This window comes from Seriola lalandi, unplaced genomic scaffold, assembly GCF_002814215.2.
Source record: "Seriola lalandi dorsalis isolate HSWRI2012SDOR001 ecotype SW California unplaced genomic scaffold, Sedor1 jcf7180002054559, whole genome shotgun sequence".
Lineage (NCBI taxonomy): Eukaryota > Metazoa > Chordata > Actinopteri > Carangiformes > Carangidae > Seriola > Seriola lalandi.
In genome coordinates, this window is record NW_019525112.1 from 1,455,353 (window position 1) to 1,481,734 (window position 26,382).

The following is a 26,382-nucleotide window of genomic DNA, read 5'->3' on the forward strand; positions in this document are numbered from 1 at the left end:
TATATAACAGCAATAAACAGGGTTCTTAAACATTTTAAGCTGTCACAGTTTATTTCCAACATATGGATTTTGAATGCAAATTCAGCTGCAGCTCAATCCCACATAGCAAAAGCGCACAAAAGAATACTTGACTATTTGAAATAAATATATTTACAAATTGGTGCAAACAGGAATCCAAGTCACAACATAGAGGCCAGCAGACTAAAGACAAGGCGTACAAGGTCAAGCACTGAAATGTTTTAGTAGTTTGGAAACATAAATATCATACAGCAGCTCTCAGAAATAATTCACATTCTCTCCATCCTTTCCATGACCGCAAGCCTACAGCAGTGCTGCAGGCTGCTGCTGTTTCCCAAGGTGACAAGTCAATGTGATATTCCCATAACAACCACAGGATTTGCAGCAGGCTACAGTGTGTCAGTGTTCGGGGGAACTCCACCAGTTTAACATGACCTTTAACCCCTCACATACAGGGTGTTTCTCAAATCCTGGATCAATATCCTTCCTGGCTGTTATCAGATAGTAATTTTGCCTCTGTCCTTCCTCCAGCTGGGCACCACGTTACAGCCTAAACATCCAGCACGTGGTTGAGGTAGGAGATGTAACAAATCGCGAGTCGCAGGATCTCAATCTTGGACAACTTTTTGTCCGGTGGGATCGTTGGGAGCAGTTTTCTCAACTCTGCGAAGGCCAAGTTGAAGGCCACTACACGGATCCGCTCCCTGGTGGCGTGCGCGGATCGATATTTAGCCGTCGCGCGCCTCCTCCGCCTCTTCTCCTCCCTGCTGAGGGCGGGCACGTGCACGGGCTCGGCTGACATGGAGCCACACTGAGCATCGTCCAACGGGGTCTCTGTGTCTGTTTGTCCCCAGCACAGCTCGGGCTCGGGCCGGTCAGGACTGAGCATCGTGCTCCTGTCCTCAAGCTGCAAATGTCCTGAGAACAACAGCAGAAGTTAGTTGAAATACTGTTGTTGTGATGTTTTGTTTTGACTTCTGTTGTAACTTTATGATAAAGTACCAAGAACTAGGAACTAGAATTAGCTTTGTAGTAGGCTAGACTTACAGTTAGCCTTTATTAGCCTATTTTAGCAATAATGTGATTCTTTCTGTTCGTTACATCTGTGGTTGTCGCTTTTTTTAGTTGTCATATTTCTATTCTTTCTTGGCCAAGTTGAAAAACATTTATGGGACAAAGAGCCCTAAAATATGAGGGACTCGTGCTGCCCCCTTGTGACAGGACTTCGTGACTGTTACTCAGCCACCGGCGCTGTCCGAGGTGCTGAAACAATTTCCTAACCACAAAATCAAACAGCAGGTGCACTATCGAGTCATTTAGTAAAATAATAAATATTTTAAATTCTGTTTTGTTCAGTTAAAACAATTGAAAAGTCGAATCAATATGCGGTAGAAAACAGAATATATTCTGCCTTGTAAAAATAATTAACACTGGAAATTGATGGAAGCGTTTCTTTATTTGTTTTAAGGAAAACATTCTTATTGATGTAACTTATAGGCTACCGTATTTCTTTTCTGCGTTAAACTTGTTATTTATCAGGGATCAGACGGAGAAGCTAGGAAGGTCAATTCTCTATTCTTTTTGTGTTTCAATTTCATCATGGTTCTTACACGAGTTGCCTTTTTAAAGTTTTAAACAATCTTAGTTCTGCGATCAGCTGAGCCTGAGCGGAATCACTATTAGTGAACAACATTAAAATTTGAACTTACCTTGCTCATTCAAAGAACCAGATGCAGCTGATTCAAAATGTCACATAAAGCTTCGTTAGTAAACAGTCAGCGCAGGTGGGTAAAGTTTTCTCCCCATTAGCCTCCATGCTGTCCCTGGTTTTGATTCGTTTAAGTCGAGTTAAAGAGCTGCGAACAGGACGTGGGGTTAGGTTTGACTTCGGGTGAAGTAGACATGCAGTCCGGCTCGTCCTCATCCCTGTCCATCATGGTGTCTAATACGCATCTCCTCCTTCAGTGTGAGAGACAGTCTGGTTTGTTGCTCTGTCTGTTTCTTTCATCAAACCTTTGCCTGGATGTGCGCAAGATAAGACCCCCCCTCTCCCCCACCCCCGCACATCTCTCCATAAAAGGCGGGATAATAAGAGGGTGTTTATTTGTCCAAACCTCTCCCTTCTTTCACTTTTATTCAGGAGAGACGTTCACTGTCAGATTTGTTTGTGCAAACGTTTCACTCTGTGTTGTCGATGAAAGTCATTTGAGTAAAATCCACGTGACATGAAACTGCTAACACTGACGCCATGTTTTCCAAGATTTCACTTGTGTAAGGTCAAGTGTGCACCTGTGTCTAAATAGAAAGAAAATTTTGTAAAATTTGTTTTAAAGTCTCATCTCAGAAACAAAAAAAAAGAAAGAAAAAAAGCCTCCATCGGGGTAAGACTGAAACATCTTCTGTGGTCTACCCATTAAAAGACTTCATTAAAAGCCTTCAAGTCAAGGAAGATTGGGTCATATCGGTGCTGGTGGACCTGGGGCTGGTGACAAGACAGGCTTTTAAGAGGGGTGAGTGGGCCTGTGGATAGCACTTGGTTTGATCATAAGCTGTAAAATTTCACCACATGCTCTGCCATTTGCAGCACTTTAATAGGCCCAGTGGTGATAGAGGCACCGGGTTAGGAGATTGGGAAGGGATAGGCAGTCTGTGTTGAAAATGAATTGAGAGCTGAACTTTAAAATAGCTCATTTATCCAAACAAGAATAAAAAAAGATGGACACCAACTTTAATAAAGGTTTCTCTATCTTTTGCCATGAAAGCTATTTGAAATATAGAATAGTATACAGCCTAATATTGTGGATGAGTTTGTGTGTTTGTAGTCTGTTGTGTGTGGTCAGATGTGGTAGGAGTAGCCTTGTGGCTCTGGCATTTTGATCTGCTCATCTCTAAGAGGGAAATGTCAGTGCTAATCATTACTAACATAATCATTGTGAGTAAATCACCGATGGGCCTCCACCTCTGTGCCGATGGTGGAAAATGTTTCCTCAGACGCTGTCAGAAATGGCACCATAAATGCTCAGTTGGGATCATGTGTGATTATTGAGAAGGCCTTGGCATATGGCTAACATCATTATCATTCTCTCCAAACCACCATGTGACCATTTCTTTCTTGTCAACTGGGAAATGGCCTGGATACACTGCTCATCACTGGAGGAAAGACACATAATGTGATGAGGATGATTTCTCAAAATAGTTGTGTTAGTAAACATGAATATTTGAGTATCTTTCTAAGTGATGACCTGATGGATTCGAGGGCAGGAAATGTCTCCTTTACTTTGCTTTTCCTCAGTCTGTTTAGGCCTAATGTAGCTGTTTCATTTCCACTGAATATAACATCAGATTTACTGTTAAACTATCAACATCATATACACTGCACATTTTAAAAGAGTGGGTACAACAATTAGAAAAAAAAGAAACATCCCGGCTTAAAATACTCAGGGGAGAGCTACAGAGAAAAGCTTTGCTCCGTGGTATATAATGAAAGACACGGTCAGTCTCTTGAGGGTTGGAGGGTGTGATGTTGACATGGTCATGAGTGTGTGTGTGTGTGTGTGTGTAGTGGCTGTAGTGTGTGTTTCGCTGTAACCCAGCTGTCTGCAGTAATTGCAGAACAGACATCATTCAAAAAAGAAAAAAAAAAAAATCTAAACCAAAAACAAGAACGGAGCGGACCATGAGACCAAGACAAAGGGTTGTACTGTTACAGGCCAAAGCCATTGTCTCCTGTTGTGGTGTTGTTTTCTGTCGGGTGGTTTTATCAAACAAATCACATAAATCAGTAAATAGATCATATATAAGAAGTATATCATCTATATAATGTCAATTCTGCCCTTCTGCTGCAAGTATTATGTTGTAAAGATCCCTATTTTCTTTGATTTTCCTCTTCCTTTCTTCACCTACCTCACTTCCTTTCCTTTCCTTATCACTGATTGGCTCTTGTTTTCTCTCCCTCCACCCCTCATTTACCTGATAGAGTTCAACTGGGCACGACAAGACTATTTAAGGGCTTCACTCCATTTATTCACTGTTTTTTCACCTTCACATGGAGTGGCAGTTTCTGGTAAGAAGTGTGTTACTCCTTCAATTTGTTTGTCTTTGAGAAGCTTCTTCATCGTTATTTCTTTAATTAGTTTTTTGATCTTTATTATCCTTTCAGAACCTGGAGCCCATGTGTGTCTTCCTTCTTTTCATGTTTAATTAAGAGAGAATAAAACGTTTTGTTGGATTGGATATATGTTTAATGGCCTTCGTTTATTCATCCTCCATCCTGATCACCATGCGCATCGGCATTCAAAGAGACAAAGTTTGGATCGACGAGTCACTGTGACTTACAGGAAACCATGGCAACAAAGAGTAAGAAATAAACAGTATTTATTCTTCTTTTGCTACTTTATTTATCTACCTTTCATTTGACTGCAGCCCACCTCAAAAGGAGGCTCGATGATTATGTGATGCCCGATCCACTCATCCATTCTGTCAGAATTTTAACTCTACGGGTTATTAGAGATTAACTGGGTGTCTACATTAAACACCTGGCCATGCCTAACATTCAAGCAATGCCAAGATGATTTAGAGATCAACCAAATGACCTAATCTGTTCTAATGTTCTTTCCCACCTGCATTTGAAATATTTAAATTTAGTTATACAAAAAGCATGCTGTCTTAGCTGTGTGTGTGTGTAAAATTGGACCCCTGAACAGCAGTAACCATGTGATTTCAGCAGAATCTCTAATTTCAGTTCTTTGCCTTGTGCCACTCTCCACATAGTCTCTCTTGTGTCCTCTCCTCCCTCTCTCCCTCATCGGTCTCAGTCTGGACACCATCTGTTTAAAGGCCAGAGCCACAAGCCTTACATTTTCATCTCCTCCTCCTCGTCTGTTCATGCATGCACTTGTGTGTGTGTGTGTGTTAAATAAGATGACTTTCATTTTGAACCCATCTTCCCAGGGTTCTTATCTTAGTCGATAATCTATCAGTCAGAAAATTCATCAATTTGGTTTAATGATTTAACATTAAGCACAAAATGATAAATATTGTCTGGTTGCAGCTTCTTGAAAGTGAAGATTTGCTGTTTTTCTCTGTTTATATCATTTTGAATTGAGTAACTTTTTGTCTTTGGACCCTTGATTTGATAAAACAAACTGGATAACGTCACCTGGGGTTCTGGGAACTCGTGATATGTATTTCTTCAGTATTTTCTTTTCATTTTAAAAAATCAATGGTTGATTGATCGGGGGAAAAAATCACCAGCTTAATAAACAATGAAAAATAATTATTGCAGCCCTGAAACAATCAGTCAATTCTTGCCCATCTTTTTTTTCCCCAACAAATGCATTATTCATGGAAGTGTAATTTGTGATGAAGGCTTTTGTTATTGACATTATTTCTCTGAAGTGCTTCATCTTCCTTCAATAATGAATTAAAGAGGATAAAGTCGATTCTTCATTCTTTTCTTCTTCTTTTGGAAGTTGTGCTAAAAGCCTTGAGAAATGCAGCAGTATGGTCTCACCTCTCTTTCCTTCCTCCACTCCCCTCTTCCTCCTCACCGCTGTAACCATGGTGACAAAGCTGATTGATTAGATATCTGATTCCAAATCAGCAGAAACAAAATATGACAGCAGATGGTAACCAGACAGAAAGGACGACTGAGGAAGGGATCAAATTAAAATTAAACTACTTCAACATTTGCATTTACAGTGTGTGATTTTAGGGTGACACATGAGGATTATATATGAAGATAGAATTACCAAACCATGAACTGGTTTGTTATGAAAGCTATGGTCTGTGGCATGAAAAAAAAGTCCCATTACTTTAAACACATTGCTACTTATTGACACCTCAACATCATCTAGTTGTATATAATGTGTCACGTATATAGTCCCTTTAGTTTGGTTAACTGTCCATTTCATTACAGGTCACAGAAAAGTTAGTTAATAAGTGTGTAGTAACTTTATTTGACAGACTTCTGGTTGTTACACTTCCAATTGATTTATTCCAGCCAACATAATATGGGATCTTTTAATCTGTGTACAGCAGGTCAGTTAAACCCACATTATGCAATTTATCTACTGGCAAGCCAATCTCAAAACATACTGTATATGAAGGAATACATTTTACAACTATACATTAATGATTAATAAATATAAACTTTTTAAATGGAGCAGTTCTTTTGAAGAGTGTTTTTAAAATCAACACATAAGAGCGAACAGTTTTCTAACCTTTCCCTATGAATAGAGTCTCCTTATTTCTTTTCAGGAAACGTTTAAGTATGGGAAGTATAGGCCTAAGGAAAAACTGTTAATCAAGTAAAGTGAAGAGCAATGTCCTGATTTAATTCAATGGAGCTGTCCCCCCGTCTTCTGTTTATTGACAACAAAACAAACAACTTTATTAAATACAGCTTTCATTCCAATCTGGCACTTGATTCCGTTTTGCTTTCAGGCCGATGCACAAAATTCCCAACTGTCTGAAACTGAAAGAACAACTCTGAGGAGGAGGATGAGGCACTAAACAGACCCTTAACTAAATATAATTGATACAGAGAAGCTTAAATGGAAAAGCAGAGTGGATGGATTTGCTGCACACCTGACAATTACACCTGGGAAATGCCTGTGTGATGTTTAATGCGAGTTAAAGTTTAAGAATTGTCTCCTTCAAACTTAAAAACAGCAACTTCAGTTTGTTGTTTACTTAAACAGGACTTCTTTTCAACCACTTCAGTGAGACAGACAATACCGAGAACACCTGTTTCTAGCTCCTCAGGGGGCAAATAATGGACAGTGGAGAGCTGTAAGACACGTTAATGTGACAGAGGTAAAGACGGAGATTCTCACTTCTCTCAGAGCTTTTACTCTGGAAGCAGTGACTCTTATCTCAGTACGCGCTTGTGTTGTAACATTGAATAAATATGCACAAGGTCTGTCTATCATTCAGTCTATTAATAATACAGTGTTTCACTGCTAGATGCTATCACAGTTCAGTGAACATCACTTTATGGTGTTGCCTTCAGGGGTTACGGCTCAGGAAACCCTACTTGGCTGACAAACATATAATGACTTGTTATCCTGATGACGACAGAAGAGAGAGAAAAAAGATTATGTTGCATTTGTTGGTCCACTGAAGTATAGCAGTTAAAATATATAAGAATTTTCAAACTCAACAAAATGTAAAAAATGCAAATGGCAGGGAGCATTGAAAATCACATTTAACCTGAAAGAGTGAAAGAGAAAAGTAATGGCAAGATAGAAGACACAAAGTGATCGAAGTCACAAGGTCGTGTCTGCACTTTTATACAGATTCTTTATTTATATCTATTTTGAAAATGCACAATGTCAATTTGGCTTCATTTCCTCTTCTCTTTGCTTTCTTTTTTGTTTACTTGCAACAGGAGGCAAGAACCTTTCCTTATTTCAGGACCATCTGTTGCCAGGAAAATCAGAATTACAGTTGATAGCAATAGCAAATACTTATTGTACCTTTATAATGGAGCTGAGGACTTGGTCTATACCAACCAGGAATGCAAACTACTTCTGTCAGAAGTAATTCTAAAATGTAATATGCACAGACTGTCTTTGATAATACACAAGGCATTGTGAGATGTTAATATTATTATTATAATTTTTATTATTATATGACGCCTATAATGCCTGTTGTAAGATATATATACAGTACATTTATATATATATATATATATATATATATATATATATATATGTACATGTACATGGTTTTTGAAAAAGTAAAAACAGTCAGAGGATAAAAGAGTTGACTCAGTTTTTCAGGTGATAATCAAAATATCTAATATATATCAGATGTAGCAGATGATTAGATATGTGTGTTTACGGCAACACTTTGAATGAATATGCGTACAAATGACAGACTCTTGCTTGTTAGCGCTCTCTGTTGCACTGTCAACACTGACTCAACAACACGCTCAAGTCTTTAAGGACACACCAGATGTTCCTACTTGTGGCCACTTCTGTTTCATTAGAAAATCACAACAGCAGCTTTTGGATTGAGAGTGGAAACCACAGAAGCAGCTGTTTGATATAACTTTATAAAACGGAGCTCTTGCCTGATATGAATATAATATTTAACCAATCACAAACTTTTATTACATCCTCCAACTCCAAATGCTGTATGAATATCCAACAATGGTGCAGCTGCTACCAAGTCAAAGTGAAGACAGATGGTGATGTCCTCACTGCAAGTGAGGCAACTGGTGTAAGCTGCTCTCTGGTGGACTTGTACGTCAAGGAAATACTCATAGTACACAGGTTATTTTTTTCATCTCAGTCACACATGATTTATCTTGTCCAATGTTGATAATAAATTTACCATCAAGTAGTGATAACACGTATGTGAAAAGTACTCTCCGTTATCCAGAGAAACCTTATGCGTTTGATCAATTGGGAAAGAGCCCTGCTCTGCAAGATACCCACAATTTTTAAAGAGGCCTCTGCAAGACTTCAGCTTCCTCTGGCTGCCATGTTTTCAATTACTTATGATCTGTACCCCTGCCAAGCAGCAGTGCCGAGAGTCTGCCAAAAGTATCAAGAAGTACAGTAAACCCTGGTGCTCTGTTTACTTATAGTCATCTCAGTGATTAGATCAGTGACATTAATCTGTTAAAGGTTGCAGTTTGCATGCTTTACAATGACTCTGTTCTGCCAGTATATAGCATAATTCATGACTCACCATCTGGATGGCCATTACTCACTTTGGCCTTAACCACCCAGCACTCTGGCAGATATTCACAAACTGTGATTAAACCATAAACTGAATCAAATTAATCTCTTGACTGGAGGAGAACCCAGCTACTATCGCCATTTAGTGGTAAATAAAAGGATGGCAATGAGAGTATGGGACGATGAGGTCCAAAGCACAAATACAAAAAAAGGTGCTCCCAGCCCACCCCATTGCAGTTCTTCCTCTTTTCCAAAGACATTTTAATCAAATAGATAAGATGAGATAAGATAAGATAAGATAAGATAAGATAAGATAAGATAAGATAAGATAGTCCTTTATTAGTCCTGTAGGGGGGAAATTCGCAGTGTTACAGCAGCCAAGTGGACAGCACAAAAGAAATTCAAAATGAGAAAATCAAATATTAAAAATTTACAAAAGATAAATAAATAATATAGTATAGCAATATAGTATGTACAGATAGATATTCAAAATGTTATGTTATGTTAAAAAAATTGTCCTCACCTGAACTTCACGATTCTGTTTGTGCAATACATGAAAAGGATATTGTCTAAATCCTGTCGTAAAAGAGACACAAACTACTGGATAAACATAGTGAATCATCATAGGGCACCAGTGATGCAGGTAACATTTTCTTCTAGTAAACTAATTGTTGCTACTGCCAAACTTGTTTGTTTGTTCTGCAGCTGTAATATATGCTCTGCAACTGTAGGAAAAACAAATCAACAAAAGTATGATATGAATAATTACTGGACCAGATGTGGTAACCTTACTCAACTCAGACACTCAGTATGACAGAACTTGAACCAGTTTCCTAAAGGACACAGGCTGGGACTGGTCCTGATGCGTACATGAATTGATGAAGCCTCTTGGATGAGAGGTGAAACGTCTTCCCAGACAAATAATCAAGTCCAGTTGTTTTTTTCGATTTAAAACTCCTTTAGGATACTATGAACTAGACAAATGAGAATATGCACAGGCTGATTGAACCAGTTTGTTAATCCATCCATAGACAGGATGGTGTTTGGTCCTTGTAACATTTACAATAAATAATCAAATCTTATTTTACTTTTCTAGCATCTGGATGGTGTTGCAACTTATTTATGTTTGAGCATTTTTATTTAAAGTGTGGCAAGACATAGAGGGCAAAATTGCTGTATGTTCTCAGCTTGGCCACATGATGGCACTGTAGGTTATATTTTAATATAATTAACCAGAATTTACTATGAAGTAAAACATCCTGAAATCCTCTGTAATTTTGTGCCTGTACCTTTTTTATACCCCTATGTATGCTATAATTTGCCTGTTATTGGTACTGTAAAGGGAATCCTAAAGATGGCCTGCAGATGTTCCTTTTATGTTGTGCATCAAAAACCAGGAGGCCTGAATGAAACCTGTGAACCAGGCCTCGAGAAAGCACACGTCAAATACCTGACACATGTGGAAGAAAGTGTGAAACATACTATTGAGCACAGCACACAATGTTGCAACAAAACAGCCTGGGATCATGTAGCTCAATACATCACAATCCATGAAAACGTACCTCCCAGCAAAAAAACACATGATCCCTTCCTGTCACAACAGAGGGAATGCAGCCAGCGGCTCGGTGTGAGGCGCAGTGAACACCAACATACGTGTGTGGTGATGGTGTAAAAAATAGAGAGGCCCCAGAGATGAAAAGAGCCGGCCTCATAAACACCAGAATGCCTCATGATTCTCATGATTTTAAATTTGAACAGTCCATGGGGTGGTTTGACAAATACCTGCAAACCCTTAAAACTCAAATCAATCTCAATGACTGAGAAAAAGGAGAGACAATGGGAGGAAAGACAGATGACAAAGCGTATCCATATGTCTCACTCATGTGGTGTCTTTGCATGCATGTGTGCCTATGTACTAATGTGAAGCAGTTGTTCACCCCCACCACCACCACCACCACCACCACCTTCACCACCCACCCCCTCACAGTGCCTGCATAGATGGTACTTAGGACTGATTTTGGTCCCAGATGTGTGCCAGCCCATGTCTGCCTTTGATGCCCATTGCTGAGACTATTTTCTTTTACGGGGGAAACATTCGTGAGCGGAGTCAACCGCAGGCAACTGTTTCTTTAGAGGAAAGTAATGTAAAGGCAAACAGAGATGAAAACCAGTAACAGCAGAGTGAGAGGATCACTCAACCACATTTGCTTGGATGTGGTTTGAAGACACAAGGAGTGGCACACAATTTTTAAACATCTTGTAGACAGGGGAAAAAGACTGACACGCATGCTCTCAAATACCCACACACATAATATAGAATGGACACAAAAACCCAGGCCCGGGCAAACATTGACTCTTTCTCTTTCTGGCCAGGCTAAAATAGGAAGACATACATTACTAGTAGGAGATGCATGTGCAAGAGTACTATGGTAAATTTACCCTGTGTTTAAAAGTGGCTAAATCAGCAGCTGCTTCACTGATAAAATCTACATAGTCTTGGCTTTTAGTGGGACATAAATTCCACTCCCTGTTTAAAAATGCTTTCCAGAGTCAGTAAAAAAAAAAAGTCCTGAGAGATACTCCTACATCGCCTGCTGATTGGTTAATGATCTTGATTGCTGACTGACAGCACCTGTGAGAGTGCAAATGAGCAACAAGGCCTGGTGTATAAAAGCAGCATCTTGAGTTCTGCAGTGGGTTAAACTGCTTTTTGAGGAGTTGAAAATGGGTGAGTTTCTTTGGAGTTGTTGAAAAGTTTGGGAGTGTTTATTAGATTCTCTGATTAAGATTGAATATCACACATTTGGGTTTGGCTTTCACTGTGTCCGATGATAACATTTTCAAATCTGCAATTTTTGTCTTGGCAGCGAAGAAAGTGTTGATTGTGTACGCCCATCAGAGCGCTGGCTCATTCAGCGCTGCAGCCAAAGATGCTGCAGTAAAAGTTCTAACTGCTCAGGGGTGCACGGTGGAAGTATCTGACCTGTATGCAATGAAGTTTAAAGCCACTGCTACTGCTGAAGACATCACTGGTATATACATTTCCTACAGACATTAAAAATGTCATACCTTTTTTTTTTTAGATTGCTCTTCAGCACTACAGGAAACTCTTTATTTTGTTGCTGCAGGGGAACCTAAGAATGCGGAACACTTTCGTTACGCAGAGGAGACAAAACTGGCGTGGGAGGAAGGGAAACTTTCTGCTGACATCACTGAAGAACAACGTAAAGTCACTGAAGCAGACCTAATCATCTTTCAGGTAGAGCCTGAGTGGCAGTAATGTGTTTGTGCTAAGCCCTAAGCTCTTACTAAAACTAATTTTAACATCTTCGCTTTTCTCAGTTCCCCATGTACTGGTTCTCTCTTCCTGCAATCCTGAAGGGCTGGTTTGACCGGGTACTCACTCTGGGCTTTGCCTATTCACATGATAAGCGATACAGCCATGGAATCTTCAAGGTAAGGGATCAAGCAAGAGGTCTGCATTACTAGTCTAAAGCTCAACTCCCAACTCAATTTCTTGACTTTTCTGCACAGGACAAGAAAACCGTGTTGTCCTTCACCACTGGTTCTCATGAGTCCATGTTCAGTGCAACTGGCATCAATGGAGACATGAATGTCACACTGTGGCCACTGCAGGTATATTTTTCTGCATGAATGAACTGAATCAAACACCCACTAATTTGACCAATAACTAACACTATTTCTCTCTTCAGAACGGTATTCTGCACTACTGTGGCTTCCAGGTTCTGGCCCCTCAGATCTTCTGGGCTCCATCTCACGTTGCCTCTCAGGCTCGCAGCACCATGCTGGAGGAATGGCGTAAACGGCTGCCTCTTCTCCTGGGAGAAGAGCCGCTTACCTTTACTCCCATGGACTGCTTTGACGTGGAGAAGGGTTTCCAGCTGAAGCCTGAGGTCCATGAGAAAAATGCCACCAAGGAGTTTGGACTTACAGTGGGGATCCACCTGGGAAAACGACTGCCACCAAACAACCAGATGAAATGTGGAGTCTGAAAAATGCAGGGCTCCATTTAGTGTCATACCTGTCTTCAATTACAATAAATCTGACTTTAATATTCTGAGTTCTTGTAATGCATACGGTCTTGGTTAGTTTCTTGCTGGTTATTCCCTGATGAAGGGCTGGACCAATGGTTCCTACTGAGTTGTAAATATACAGAAGGCACAGCCAGGTAATCGTCATGGAAAAAGACTTATGGTCAGCATTTGTACAATATTTCACTCGTCTTCTACAGTCTTGCGTGTAATGCATTAACCACTGCATGGTTGTTGGACTTGTGTCCTGCTTTAATGGAGACATACACTGACGGTTACATGCTGGCAACAAGTATTTTATAGGCTGTTTTCTGCACAAGTGGCAAGTATTACACCACATGTTGTCCATTTCCAAGCTTCTGCTGTGATCTTATTAGCAAATATTTCACTGATGCGTAGATGACGCTACAGCATTGTGTCTCTAAACTGAGAGCCAAGAAATTTTCTGCTGTGCTGGACTGATTAAATTTTCAGCTTGGTTTTAAAGTAAACACTTTCAAGGTGTGTGGTGGTGGGGGGGGTTCTCCCCTCAATTTTGTTCCAAGACTTTGGGTGTTCTTTTTAAATAAGACCAGTCATCCTGATTTCAGACTTCACATTTATGCACAGATGATATCAATGTATCAGCTGCCCCCCCCCCAACTTGGATCCAACTCTGACATTGTGAAAATTCCTGCTTCTCCAAGTTACTCACATTTTAATGGTCTTAATCTGTCTTAATGCTGCACATTAATCTTATGTGTAGTGCATTCATTACTATATTAAAGCAGCTATAATCTAATTCATAATGTACCATGACAATAGCACTAAGCGCAGTTGCTCTTAGTGATGATCCTGCAGAGAATTATCACCCAAATATGCAGCTCCTGTTGCGACTAAGGCCTATAGCGAGTTTCAGCTCATTGCTTGGCTGACACACAGCTTTAGTGTTTTGGTTAACTCTCACTGCAAGGTGTCATTTTTGTTTTGAAGTGGAAAAACCCATCATACACTACCTGCTCAGCACCAAACAAACTGGTGGAAAATAGTGGAGCATTTCACAGCTAAAAAAAACATTTCCCTCAGGAGGTGGTAGCAACCAAAAACAGTTGGCCAGAAACACAACCGCAAATGAATGCTAATGGTGTTCCAAACTGCAGGATGTGTAAATAAGCAACTGTTTACAAGTTTGCTATATCAACTTTTAAGAGGTCAGTGTTGTGTTCACAGCTTGCTTCCACTGACCCCCAAGTAGAAAAAAATTGGTATCCTCTTTGTTCCATATCCAGAATGATATGGTTCTGACTCCTTAGATCTGCTGGGTCTCTCGGGAGAAACGCCCCTTTTCCTTTACTCCCTCTTTGATGGGGAGAAGGGATTCTAGCTGAAGCCTGCGGTCCATGAGAAACATGCTAAACAAGGAGCTTGTTCTGACAGCGGGAACCCACCTGGGTAAACCACTCCTACCCAGCAGCCAGATCAAAGCTGGAGGGTGGTGATGAACACAGCTCTTTTGGCTCTGCCTGTGCAATAAATGCTTCATCTCTTGCTGATTCTTGTGGAAGTTTTAACCCTCGTGTTTGGGTGAGCTGAGTTAATGTCCTCTTGAGCACTTTGTTTTGGACTTGTTATTTTGAACAAATCAAACAAATGTCCCCACATGCTGCTTGGTTTGACCTGAAGAGTTCTCTACTTTGTATACAGACAAGCTGGCGACCAGAGTCTGCTTGCATGCAGGTTCGTGCTCTACACAGAAACGCAAGTGGCCGAGCTCTTTTCCCAGAGAAGCAGCTTTTGTTTGGGTATGGAGGAAATGAGATGGAGGCAGGAGTGGGGTGGGGGTGGGGGTTCGGGGGCACACTTAAGGAAATGGCCTTGCACTCTTATGTCCAGACCACTGCCTGTGACATGTAGGAACTTGACAGTGTACATATTTCACAGCTGAGGTTTCACAAGGTCACAAGTGTGTTTGTTTGTGTGGAGTCAGGTCCAGTTTCATAATCACCTGTCTCTGCAGCATGTTCAGATCGTTTCCATTTTTTTTTTTTTTTTTCCTGTCATAAAACAGAAGAAGCTTAGTGAGTTACCCACTGAGCTGGTTATGGCATTTCATTTCTGCAGTCTAATATTACATGGGGCCTCACAGCTAAACACTCTCTTACAACATGAGAGGAGTCGTAGATGACAGTGTGATTAAATTGTGCCTTGAGAAATGACAGAAGCGTTAAGTGTTTGAAATGTGTGAACTTTTATGCGCTTATTTACTTCATCCTCGTAATTACACTGACTCTGTATCAATAGATCTCCACGGCAACATGATTAAATCTTTACCATTATCAGTTTGAAGGGTTTAAGGAGTGCTTTCATGCATCATTGTCTCAGACAGGGACCCATAGTGTTGGAGTTAGAATCGCTGCAGTGGTGGGCATTGAGTGTTTATGTATGAAAGGGTTATACCCTATCTGATCGGGTGTCCATCCTGCTCTCCCATTGTCCATCCCAGCTCTCCCACCCTGGCCGCAGGGAAATCCATTTTTGGCTGGCTCAATGGGAGGAAGTGGGCACCGTCTTATACCAGGCATGGAACAGAGTCTCCGGAAGCGCAGTCCTGTTTTAGGCTCAAATACACACATTTATTCAGATAAAAAATAGCAACAAAACGTTTAGAGTAAGCCTGAAGTCTGAGTGAACTCCAGCTTTTCACCAAACACACAGTGCAAGGAGTTTGTTTTAAATTAACATCAAGCTAAGATTGTATTAAAGAATAGTTTCACATTTTGGAACAAGTACTTTGTTGCTAAAACTTCTATAAGATTGACACCAGCCTTGTATCTGTTTGGTAGCAGGAGGTTTGCTTAGTTTAGCATAATGAATGGAAACAGAGAGCAACATTTAGCATGGCTTTGTTCAAGTAACAAAATCCACCAAACAGGACGTTTAAGGCTCATTAATGAACACATTACAACTTGTTTGTTTAATCTGAACAAAAAACAAAAGGAAAAAATGAAACGCTGTGGTATTACAGGTGGTTAAGTGCGGAACAATCCTTTGTTCAGGCACAGTAACTTCCTGGAGTCTCCAGTGGGAACCTGCCAACTCCTTCAGGCCAGTGAATGACTAGTCAGACACATAATCTTCTGTAAAACAACAAAATGATGTTTTTACATTTTGGGACTCACACAGATTAAAGAAACAAGATGTAAGGTATTAATTAGTGAGCCTTAGATGTGCTGTGTCACGGCCACTGCCATGCCTCTGGGTTTCCTTTGTGTTTCCTTGTGTTCCCCCCTTTCCCCTGTGTCTCCTGTGCTGCCTTGTCTGTCTCTCTGTATCTGTGTCTGTGTCTGTGTCTGTGTCTGTGTGGTGTGGGCGTGGCGCTCCCTCCCTGACTCTCCTGGCTCCCGGTTCCCTGTTGATCACACACACCTGCTTTTCATCAAGCTCATCATCCTGCAGTATATCTACTCTGACTCTTCTCTCACTTGTCGCCACATCGTTGTTTCTGCTATGGTCGTAGTCATCGCTTCGGGCCTCTTTAGTGTTCTCGGTGAATTGTTTCCTTCTGTTGTTTCCTTAGCTAATCATTATCTCTTAACTCAACCGCCTCTCTGCTTGCTTGCATGCTCTCCAACCCACGACCACCTGCTACCTCCAGTCAGCCCACGCCATTCTCCCCCATTCATCCACCCACCCTGCCCAGCCGGTCCGGCCATTCTGCACCGCCCTCCTGCCCACTGCCTCAGCCAGCTACCTCCGCACTCATTCCACACTCATTCCTCCCTACCCTTTTTATTAATCCTCTTCTTTCAGCTTAAGTGATAGTCTGCGCCTGCGTTTCGATCCACGCTGCAAATCATAATGTCTTGTTTGGCTGATTTTGTTACATTCGGAAAGAGCCAGGCTTACTTTCTGTTTACGTTGTTTATGCTAAGATAAGCTTACTGGCTACCAGGAATAGCTTAATATTTACTATACAGATGTTAAAGTGGTATTAATCATCTCATTTAAGTGGTGAATCAACAAATTCACCAAAATGTCAAACTATTCCCTTTAAAGTTGCTATGACTATGTTTTTGCTATCGCTGCATAGCCAATGTTAACATTAACAGCTGTTTACTTACAATTCTGGAAGAAATGTTATGAGTTCAGCATCAAACTTTATTCCTTGTTTCCAACACTGACAAGTGAGGCCAATGTTAACTCTTGTTTTGCTCCTATTTCTGTCACCTCTTCTCTACTGAATTTAGCATCACTGTAGCATTCAGTGTGCCCTCAATTCATCTTGAGAGGATGGCGAAGTACCACTGATCACAGGGCGTATTATAACCTCTTTGTCTCGTAAACCAACAATGGCTAAAGCTCTTGGCATGTGACTGTTACCACCACCACCACTACATGGCAAGAAACCACATTCAGCGATGAAACAAACTTACATTTACCTTTTAAAGGATTGGAATAAAGTTCAAAATGCAAATATGACAAACACAAACAACATTAAGACTTGATTCTTTAAAATGAGGTGAAATCTGAGTTAAGAATGCAGTGCTGAGCCAGATGTGACTGATTGTTCTTTGTTGACTTTTGGGTGTTTTGATTAGGCCGTAAATGGGTCCTTGTGTTTCCACCAGATGTCACAGGGTTAACAACAGGCCTGCCATTAAACACTATGACCCAAAACAGGCAGGGAAAGAGAGAGCTGGTAAAATTCAGGTGAAAAAGAGGCTGGCTGAGAAATGAGGCAAATTATTTTTATCATCCATCCTCTCACTCTTTCAGGGGCTTCATTAAAATCCAATCAATTACATCTCACCGCAAACCACAGCTTGTCAAACTTGGCCCGTGTGTGTTAGTAAGTCCATGTGTGCATATACATGAAGAAAGAGAGGCACAGTTCGGGGCAGTTATATTAAGATTGGCAGCAGGAAAGGTTTGTAATGAAGAACTACCGGCGTTTACTTTTATGCTTTAACTTAGGCTCCAACTGCCCCCTTTACCTTCGTATCACAGAGTGTCCATTGTATGTCCCCCATCATTATGAAACTGAGGAATTCACTCTGACATCTGAGCACAATCATCCCCCTAAACTAGACCAATCACAGTACCCTCTTAAATCAAGCTTTTCTTGCGGTAAGTAGATAGGTTCCCACAGACCTTGTTAAAGAGAAAAATTCTGAGATTGATAGTTCAACAAAACAATTCTTTACTCACAACTGACTCAAACATACAACATAGTTAAAGGAGTTTTACTTCTGGGAAAATCCTGCTGTTAGCTGGACGGCATACCTGCCACAGTAGACACAATATCTCAGGTTGATCTGCCTTTAGCATGACAGGAAATAAAGTATTCTTATGGTTTTATATTCTCATAAATACAAATAAGTATCTACATAACGTGTGTGTGTGTGTGTGTGTGTGTGTGTGTGTGTGTGTGTGCGTGCGCATCAAAGATAACTCTCTCACGGCCCAATGCTGGTGATCACAGCCTGAACAGCTGGTAAGAAACATTATAAAAAGGGTGGACTAACAGCTGTGGAGGAACACGATCACAAATAGAGCCAAGGAGCTCTTTACAACGTCCGAAAAAAGGGGAGAAAAACATACGGGGGGAAAAAATAATAACAATCACTGCCTCCTTCCTCCTTTCACGAACTTCTACAGGATGTGTCTTTCATGGCTTGCTCTTTTCATCCTCATCTCCATCCTTCTTTTGTCTTGGTCCTCTCCTCTCACCAGTGTGAAAATACACAGGAAACATTTGCCACAATGGGACTTTTCACACATCTTTTGCTCAATGGGGATTAGAATGTTCACTGGAGACGTATTCCTGAGGGGACCGGACCGTAGCTCACCACCGTATAAGCAAACACTTTCACAAATCAGGCTCCTGACAGGCGCTTCACTCAGCTCGGCTGGCAGTGATAGAGCCCAGGCAAGCCTGCACTTTGCAACTTTGAAAACTCTTGCACGGAAGGCCTGCCATCGTGGTTTTGACGAATGGATGGACAGAAAGCTATTGGCCTCCACTCAGACTCTGATGTATAGGGTGCCTGGTGGTGGGAGGCTGACGTGAGGCCGCAAAGATGTTTCATATTTACAAGCAGAGGTTGAGTGCGGCTGGGAGGTTCGGGGAAGGCTTTTGGTGGTTTGGTGCATCAGTGTGACAGGGTTAAGACTGCAGTCAGCCACTGCGCTCCTCTCTAAATCCCTTCCTATATTGTAATGAGAAGCAGATACCTACTATCTCCACCACGGGCTGCAGAGTGACGGAAGCAAAAGACACATGGTGAACACAGCACATCCTGTCCTTCACTCCTGTTTGATCCTTTGCTATAGCGTTGACTCTTCTTTTGTTCCTATCTTTGATTCAATCTTCTTTCTGGCTCTTGTTTCATGCATCTCACTTGGATATTTCCCTTGATATAATACCGATGTATTCCTGCTGCCATACATCAGTATAAACAATGAAAGACTACAAATGGCCTCATATGTTCTGGTCTGTGAGTAACAGATGTAAGTAGACACTCAGAGTTATAGATGAGACTATGAGGAAAAGACGAGATGAATGGGAGCGCTAGCGCTAGTGCGCCTCACTAGGAGCTCCAGGCGCAGAGGGCTCAACTCCAGATGCTGCCTGGGTTGCCACATCCGGACCGTAATCCCCCTTCAGTGCTGCGTTGGCTTGTGTGTGTGTGTGATCGGTGGCGAGACCATGAATGGGAGCCACCTGGGACAGTGAAATATGGCTTTAGGTAACTTTCCGTAACATGTTGCTCCGGTGATTTCGATCAATAATTTTTATGCTGCAGGCTCATTTTTAAATGACATGATATTTACTGTATATCGCCGTTCAGATATTTTTCAGTGGAAGTGACTCATGCATGTGTCATCATTCTTCTTGCATGTTTATCTACATTACTTATTCCATCATCTTGTTTGAGTGTTGTGGAGTTGTGTTTATATCCAACAAAGCCTACCGTGTTTGGTTTCCCCTCAGCCTCCCTCAAACTTCTTTTTTCAATTGAAACATCATACTATCTGTGATAAATTTTTCAGTCTGTTTACCACTGATGCAACGTAAAAGTTTAAAACATAAGTCAAACCATGAACTTGATGCCAGTGACTATACGTCGACGCAGAGGCCCCCTTGCATAGTTAGGCAAGGCAACACCTACAAGTAACATGGCTTGTGAAGCTATCGCTGCAGGCTTCCCCAAAACACAGCACATTCCTGCAGCACTGATGGTCCATTTTTCATTTAGCGTGACAGGACAATAGGGGTGAAAGTTAGCCACCTTATCTGTGAACTCGATGTCATCGGCATGGTGAGGCAATGTGTCGTAAAGCACACATTAGTATTGTCAGGATAGGATTTCTAGATTAGAGCTGCAGCCCCCAAGGGAACGCAGTGAGACGGACACCATCTCATGCAGCCTGTAGACAGATTCTGTCATTCGCTAATCCATACTGGACACTCACTGTCCCCTAGGGCAAGACTTTTCCTCAGCTATCACCCATCTTCTGCATGATCCCAATGACCTGACTCCTATTAATGAACATGGTGTGAGTGTGTGTGCAAGAATGCAGAGAGGGTGGGGGGTGGGGTGCGGGGGGTGAACACTAACTTTTATGGCTTGGGGAAAAGCCGAACATGCATTTTGTTTGAGTTACTGCAGCGTAAAGAGATGACAGACGAACTTAATGGGCTGTATGAACCACAGCCAGTCATGGTCAAAAGCTAAGCATGAAGGCACTGACAGATTCAGTGAGGTCATGAAGAGACAGGCAGAAGAGAGAGCAAAGAGAAAGCTCTTGGAGACAGCAAGAGAAAAACAATGATCAGGGGCAAGATTTTAAAGCTACTATATTCAGTATCTTTATAATAACAATGGATCAAATTACTACATGTAGTGGGAGAGGTCTCATTCCTACTGACGAACCCACAGAGAATTATCACCCAACTCTGCAGCTCGCTCTAGGTTTATAGAGCTTTCTGAGCGTCTCTCAGCCCTTTGTTTGGGTTTTACAGCCCACAACTTTACTGGTTTGGTTCCCTCTCACCACTCTCATCAGTGGTGTTTTCAGCTGGAGTAGGCAGCTGTTTTTAACCCACCGTAAGCTACCTGCCCGGCACCAGATGACAGACAAACAAAAAATGAAGACTTATAGCAGATGAGCATAGGGGGAGCATTTACCAAGCCTCAAGAGCCAAATATTACCCCCAGGAGTTTGTGTAGAGCAGATAAGCCAGAACTTAAAGGAGAGTAAATATTTGACTTACATTTTCCACTTGGCCACAAACACATCTCCGAATGAATGATACTGTTGCTCTATGTCTCCTGGACGTATAAATACGCTGTTGTTTGTGAACAAGTTCACCATCTCAACCTAAACGCTGATAATATGCAGCTACAGCTTGTTTTTCGCTGCCTCAAATTGGCCAAAAATGTAGGTTTAAGAAAACTATTTCACTCTTTAACACAAAGCCTCTTAGTGTTTTCTCTGTTTTTTTTTGGTTTTTTTTGCAGAATGGACATCTGAGCAGTTCTCAGATTTCACTCACATTCATAGGCTGGTGTAAGAGATGCTCTGTCAAAGTGAGGAATGCCTTCATTGCTACATATCCCGACAGGGACGCGCTCTTTCTGCCAAACACACACCTGCATGAACACATCCCTAAGAGACACAAAAGATCACCTCATCACAAGCGTTAAGAATATCTGCAGCGACAAAGAAAAAAAAAAAAAAAAATGCCTCAAAAAACCCATTCTTTTGTTCAGTGAAAGTTTTTTCAAAGGTTCATTGCAGTCCCTCATGTTCACACACTCCTTTGCATGCTCCATCCACTCCTTCTGCAAACTGCTTTCAGTTTCACTCACACAGACCCCTCTCCTCCTGAAAGATAATTGTAAATGAATGAGTAATTAAGTGAAAGATGTTTGAGGTTAGAGGAGTGGGGGACAGGGAGGAATGCGAGGGAGTAGAAACATGCAGGGGGGAACCTCAGGGCAGGATAGAGGTTTACAGTTGATGGTAAAGATGTGGTTGAGTTTGAGAGGGACCCTCTGAATGGAGATTTGCACGAAAATAGGCCTGAGTCTGTCAGACCCCCCACCGTGACATAGGGCTAGACTACAATAGAAACGGCAGTCATTAGGAATAACTCTCTCAATCTGTCTTCCTCTGTTTTCCCCAAAGTTTCTCTCCCACACCACCATCCACCCTCCTCTTTCTTTTACGTCACCACTTCTCCTCCTGCAGTCGCCTTCCATTTTCCATCTCCTTATCTCTTGATCGTTTTGTTTATCCTGTCGGTGACATGTGTGATGAACTTGGCCTTGTCTGAAGTATTAAAAGAACAGATGAGAACCGCTTGTACTGTGTGGGAATGTGTTTGCATAGCAAACAAATAAAACTCAAACATATACAACGAAAGGAAAACTTAGCCCTTGTCGCAACTTGTACCAGATCCAGTCAATTTGGTTTATTTCAACCAAAATCACAAATTTGTCTCAGCTGGGTTTTAACGTAAGACCTTAAATCCTCAGTTCAGATAAGGAAGAACTCGGTATCAGCAGGAGGCCAGTGGGGAGAAAATCTAAGCAAGAGAAATGGAGCAGTGACTCCTCTTTCAGGACAGGCATACATTCAATATGTAGGTGTTGATCTGCAGAACATTTTTTGGCCACATGCAGGGCAGCAGAAAAAAACAGTCAACACAACAATGACATTTCATCCTTTTGAGTTATTATGGAAAACTCCAGCATATAAACAACGTATAAACATCCAGCTGATACAGAGAAACATTATCATTCCTTCTGAGTTCATCTGTTTTGGACTGTTTTGGACAAAAAAAAAAGTCCAATGTTCAGTCCCTTTTTTTCCCCGCTCTTTTGGTCTCCACCAACTACAGAGGGAAATATTTGCCATTTTAGTAACTAAATGTTCCACTATGTTCATCAGCTAGTTATTAACTTGGTCTGTCCATTGTTTGGTGTTGGGGAGGTAGCGTGCGATGGGTTTATCAGCACTTTTTGATGAAAACAGCTTCCGGCTGCGTCTCTCTGTCGAGAGCATTGAGAGTAAGCCAAAAAACAGTAAAGCTGTGAGCCGGAAAACCGAAACAATGAGTTGAAAGAAGCTGAAATACTCTCGAGCTGAGAGGATCTGCACAGTTAGGTGATAATTCTTGGTTCGTTCATTTTTGCAAGAAGTCATTTCACTGATCATATATATATACAGTATATCTTAAAAATTCATTATCGCAGCTTTAAGTGAATTAAAAAAAATTACTAAATAAAGTCGTAACAGATAATATTCAGTAAACGTTGATGAGATTCAGGTAAAGTGTGTGAAGACTGTGGATCACAAAGAAAATGTCAAGCAACCGTGTAACTTAATTTCATTTCATTAGATTCTTCCTCAGACATTAAATGATGATTGCCTTTTCTCAAACAACACCACATACATGCACACACACACACACACACACACACACACACACACACACACACGAACACCCCTGCAGTTCCCAGTCTGGCTTCCCTGTGAATGGGGACTGCAGAACAGAGGTTGGCAGCAGTCTGCAGGGCTACGGATGCTTATCAGAAAGGCTTACAAATCCCTCCTGATGCTCCTGATATGGAGGACAATGGGTATGCGTGCGTAGTGGGAGCTCACTTTAAAGCCTCATTGAAACCGACTTCACTACTCTGCTCTTTAATGTGGTCAGAGTAGCCTGCTGGCTGTATTTCATCACTGAAAACAGGGTGTACAGTCATAATAAACTGCAGTAAGGTGACCTGTACCAGTCAATGATATCTTCCTCCTGAGCAAAACATGCTGGACTCACTGTACCTAGCGATGTCAGTACTTCAATCACTCAGCATGACATCAAAAGAATTACTTTCACTTGAGCTAGATCAAAGTATATTATCACAATTTTTACAATTCAAACTAAAGTCTATCTATCTGCGTTCTTTAAGGAGATTCTACAGCTTGTACTTCAGTGTGTGATCCTGTCTTTGTATTGAACTTGGGGTTAATTGCCCTGGTGGGAGCAGCTGCCAGGCCACCAGAGTTGCAGGTGAGCTTTCAGCTGCTTTCAGCAAACACATGAGCCTCCCACACAGCTTTGTGTTGCTTCCAGAGGATGTGCCTGAAATGAGACTGACTAACGCTCAAACGACAATGAAACAACAAGGATCATGCAGCTGATGTTGTTGTTCATAGTTTCAGGACAAATACTGCATTAATAATGATTTTTAAAAAAAACAAAAACCCTTTGCACCTTCATTTTCTCAGATTGTTCAAACTGATTCTAGACAACAGAAACTGGCATCAGATTAAAATGTGAACTGAATCATGAAACTGGCTTTTGGTTCATTATTCAGTTACCTGTGTGGTATTGGATGTTGGGTTTGACCCTCTTTTTTGGTTTTGGATGGAAGCAGTATAGACTGTATGGTTTGAAAGTCTGCATCTCTGGTTTCATATTGAGGTAGCTGGGGCGGGGCACTGCAGGGAGCACAAGGAGGTGCCCATGTAGAATAATTTAATGTGTATTTGTATTGTACATTACGTTTATTATACATTTACCCTATGTCATGTGGTTTCAAGGTTTGTCATCAGTCACGCTAGTCACTAAATCATCATAAAATCCCAACGCCACTTAAAAAGCACATAGCACATAACATACTATAACATGTTTGTTTTTATATCATGAGCCCCTTTTGTACTGATTTCATACATTAGACTGTATAATAAACGATGCTAATAATATGTTATATTATCTATTATGTATTATAAGCAAATTTATAGCTTCCTTTAAATAATAACAAAAATCAGAAGAAATGCAGAAGAAAAAAAAACTAAAATCAATGTTACAGAACATGAGTGCAGCATCTAAAAATCAAGTGTCAGAATGTAGCTACAATCTCTTAAATTTGATAGCAACTTTCCTAAATAATAATATTAACAATAATGATATAGAATTATGCACAGTTAACTGTTGAATGATGCATGTTTTATTATTGGCCTATGTGTACCAGTCACTAAATCTTAACTAAATCACTGTTACAGAACATAAGCTTTGAGATTGTATGTAAAATGCACTTTTTCCTAAGTTTTCATATACTGTGTTACTGTGTATAATATATACACATATATATCATAACAACTGAATAATCCGTACTTACAGTGCAGTGCATGCCATGTTATAGATAGATAGATACCTTTGTATGTCATATAAAATCTTGACTTAAACAATCAAACTGTATATTTGAAAGTTGTATCATGTAGCCTATTACATTTACAAACAGTATGTTGCATGAAAAGCTGGAATTTCAGCATGTTCTTGTTTTTTTTTTTGTTTTTTTTTTTTCCCGCTTGGCCGAAACTCGTTGGGCTACTTGCTGTTTATTGAACGCCTGAGGGGATGCCAAGTCAATACGCTTTGCTGTTGGGACCAACCTTGGAGGCGTAACTCTTGAGAGGACGCTATCAGCAAGTGCAGGAAAAGGAACAGGCTCATATTCATTTACGGAGTCGGAGGGAATCGAGCGCACAAGTTTCCTGCAGTGGAGTTGAAGTTATCCATCAACTACACGAAGCGAAAACACATCTGGTATTTAAAGAGAAGAGACTTCAGAGAGGGAGGAAGAATCGAAACCAGGTAAGCTGATCGAATGAGCTCATGAAAAGCTCAGTTTCTCGGCTTACTAGCAACACTTTGAATAGCGAAGAGATGCTCAATACCTACGATTCATTTAAACTGCTTACGTCTTAAATATTTGTAGTTTAAGGCATAACTTTGAACAGCTTTGTTAACACTTATTATTGCAGATACCAAACCCGGATGAAATCTATAGCCACTTGTAATTTACTGTATTATCTACGTTACTGGTATCACACATAGAGTTTTGGACATTACAATGATCCCAGCGTGCCCCTGTGCTATTTATTTGCCTCCCTATTGAAACACGGAATCAGGCTACTGTATACCAAGCTGACATCTGATAAGAGCAGTTTGTTTCCAGCCTGATATAAATCAACAATGACAACAATGACACTCTTATGTGTTTGCAGTCTGGGATCTTTCCCTGGATTCAGTATATTTGTCATGACGCACAAGGCGACACATTTGTTGGCAATCTACGCGGAAACATGACGTCCTGTCCTAAAGGGCGAAGATTTTATCCCAAGCTAAAAGCCTGTAGGTTGAGACAGGCAGTGGAAACTTGTGACAAACATGCCGCACCTGCGCCGTTGTAGTCGGCAGCATTAGCACATGAAAATGGCCTTCCATCGCTTTTATTTCATGTGTATTGAGAAACAAAAGACGTTTTCAGCCAATTTGTAACTGGATACTAGCGAGTTGAAAAGGGGAGAAACAGAGAGGTTCAGAGAGAGAGAGAGAGGTTCAGAGAGAGAGAGAGAGAAAGAGAAAGAGAAAGAGAGAGAGAGAGAGAGAGAGAGAGATGGGCTACATGTGCTGTCTCTCTTATCTGATGGTGTGGGTGTTAAAAGGTTAATTAGCTTGAAGCCTGTGGGGCTACCTGGCACCTCCAGGTATTTTCCATATCGACACCCTCTTAAAATAATGGCCTAAGTCATTTTTTCAGGTTTTTCAGGAAACACAAAAAACT

General features: G+C 41.0%; 3 protein-coding genes across 3 annotated transcripts in view; 2 read left to right on the plus strand and 1 right to left on the minus strand.

The window, feature by feature from the left end:
• Positions 1-49: 49 nt before the first annotated feature.
• On the minus strand, positions 50-930 carry LOC111662064 (helix-loop-helix protein 2-like). Its single transcript, XM_023415810.2, has one exon. The coding sequence runs from the start codon at positions 905-907 to the stop codon at positions 569-571; it is 339 nt and encodes a 112-aa protein (XP_023271578.1). The 5' UTR covers positions 908-930; the 3' UTR covers positions 50-568.
• A 10,445-nt stretch (positions 931-11,375) lies between these two features.
• Positions 11,376-12,789, plus strand: LOC111662186 (NAD(P)H dehydrogenase [quinone] 1-like). The gene is made up of 6 exons (XM_023415966.1): positions 11,376-11,436; positions 11,576-11,740; positions 11,837-11,967; positions 12,051-12,164; positions 12,243-12,344; positions 12,422-12,789. The coding sequence occupies exons 1-6, from the start codon at positions 11,433-11,435 to the stop codon at positions 12,719-12,721; spliced, it is 816 nt and encodes a 271-aa protein (XP_023271734.1). The 5' UTR covers positions 11,376-11,432; the 3' UTR covers positions 12,722-12,789.
• A 12,455-nt stretch (positions 12,790-25,244) lies between these two features.
• Positions 25,245-26,382, plus strand: part of LOC111662181 (atypical chemokine receptor 3-like) — a 6,414-nt gene continuing 5,276 nt past the window's right edge. The window contains exon 1 of the mRNA XM_023415960.2: positions 25,245-25,409. The gene's annotated coding sequence lies outside the window, so the exon portion shown is untranslated. The remainder of the gene's footprint in view (positions 25,410-26,382) is intronic.

Coding starts and splice junctions, on each gene's coding strand:
- LOC111662064 (XM_023415810.2), bottom strand. CDS start 907: ATGCTCAGTCCTGACCGGCCCGAGCCCGAGCTGTGCTGGGGACAAACA.
- LOC111662186 (XM_023415966.1), top strand. Junction 11,741..11,836: donor TACTGCTGAAGACATCACTG/GTATATACATTT, acceptor TTGTTGCTGCAG/GGGAACCTAAGAATGCGGAA. Junction 11,968..12,050: donor CAGACCTAATCATCTTTCAG/GTAGAGCCTGAG, acceptor CGCTTTTCTCAG/TTCCCCATGTACTGGTTCTC.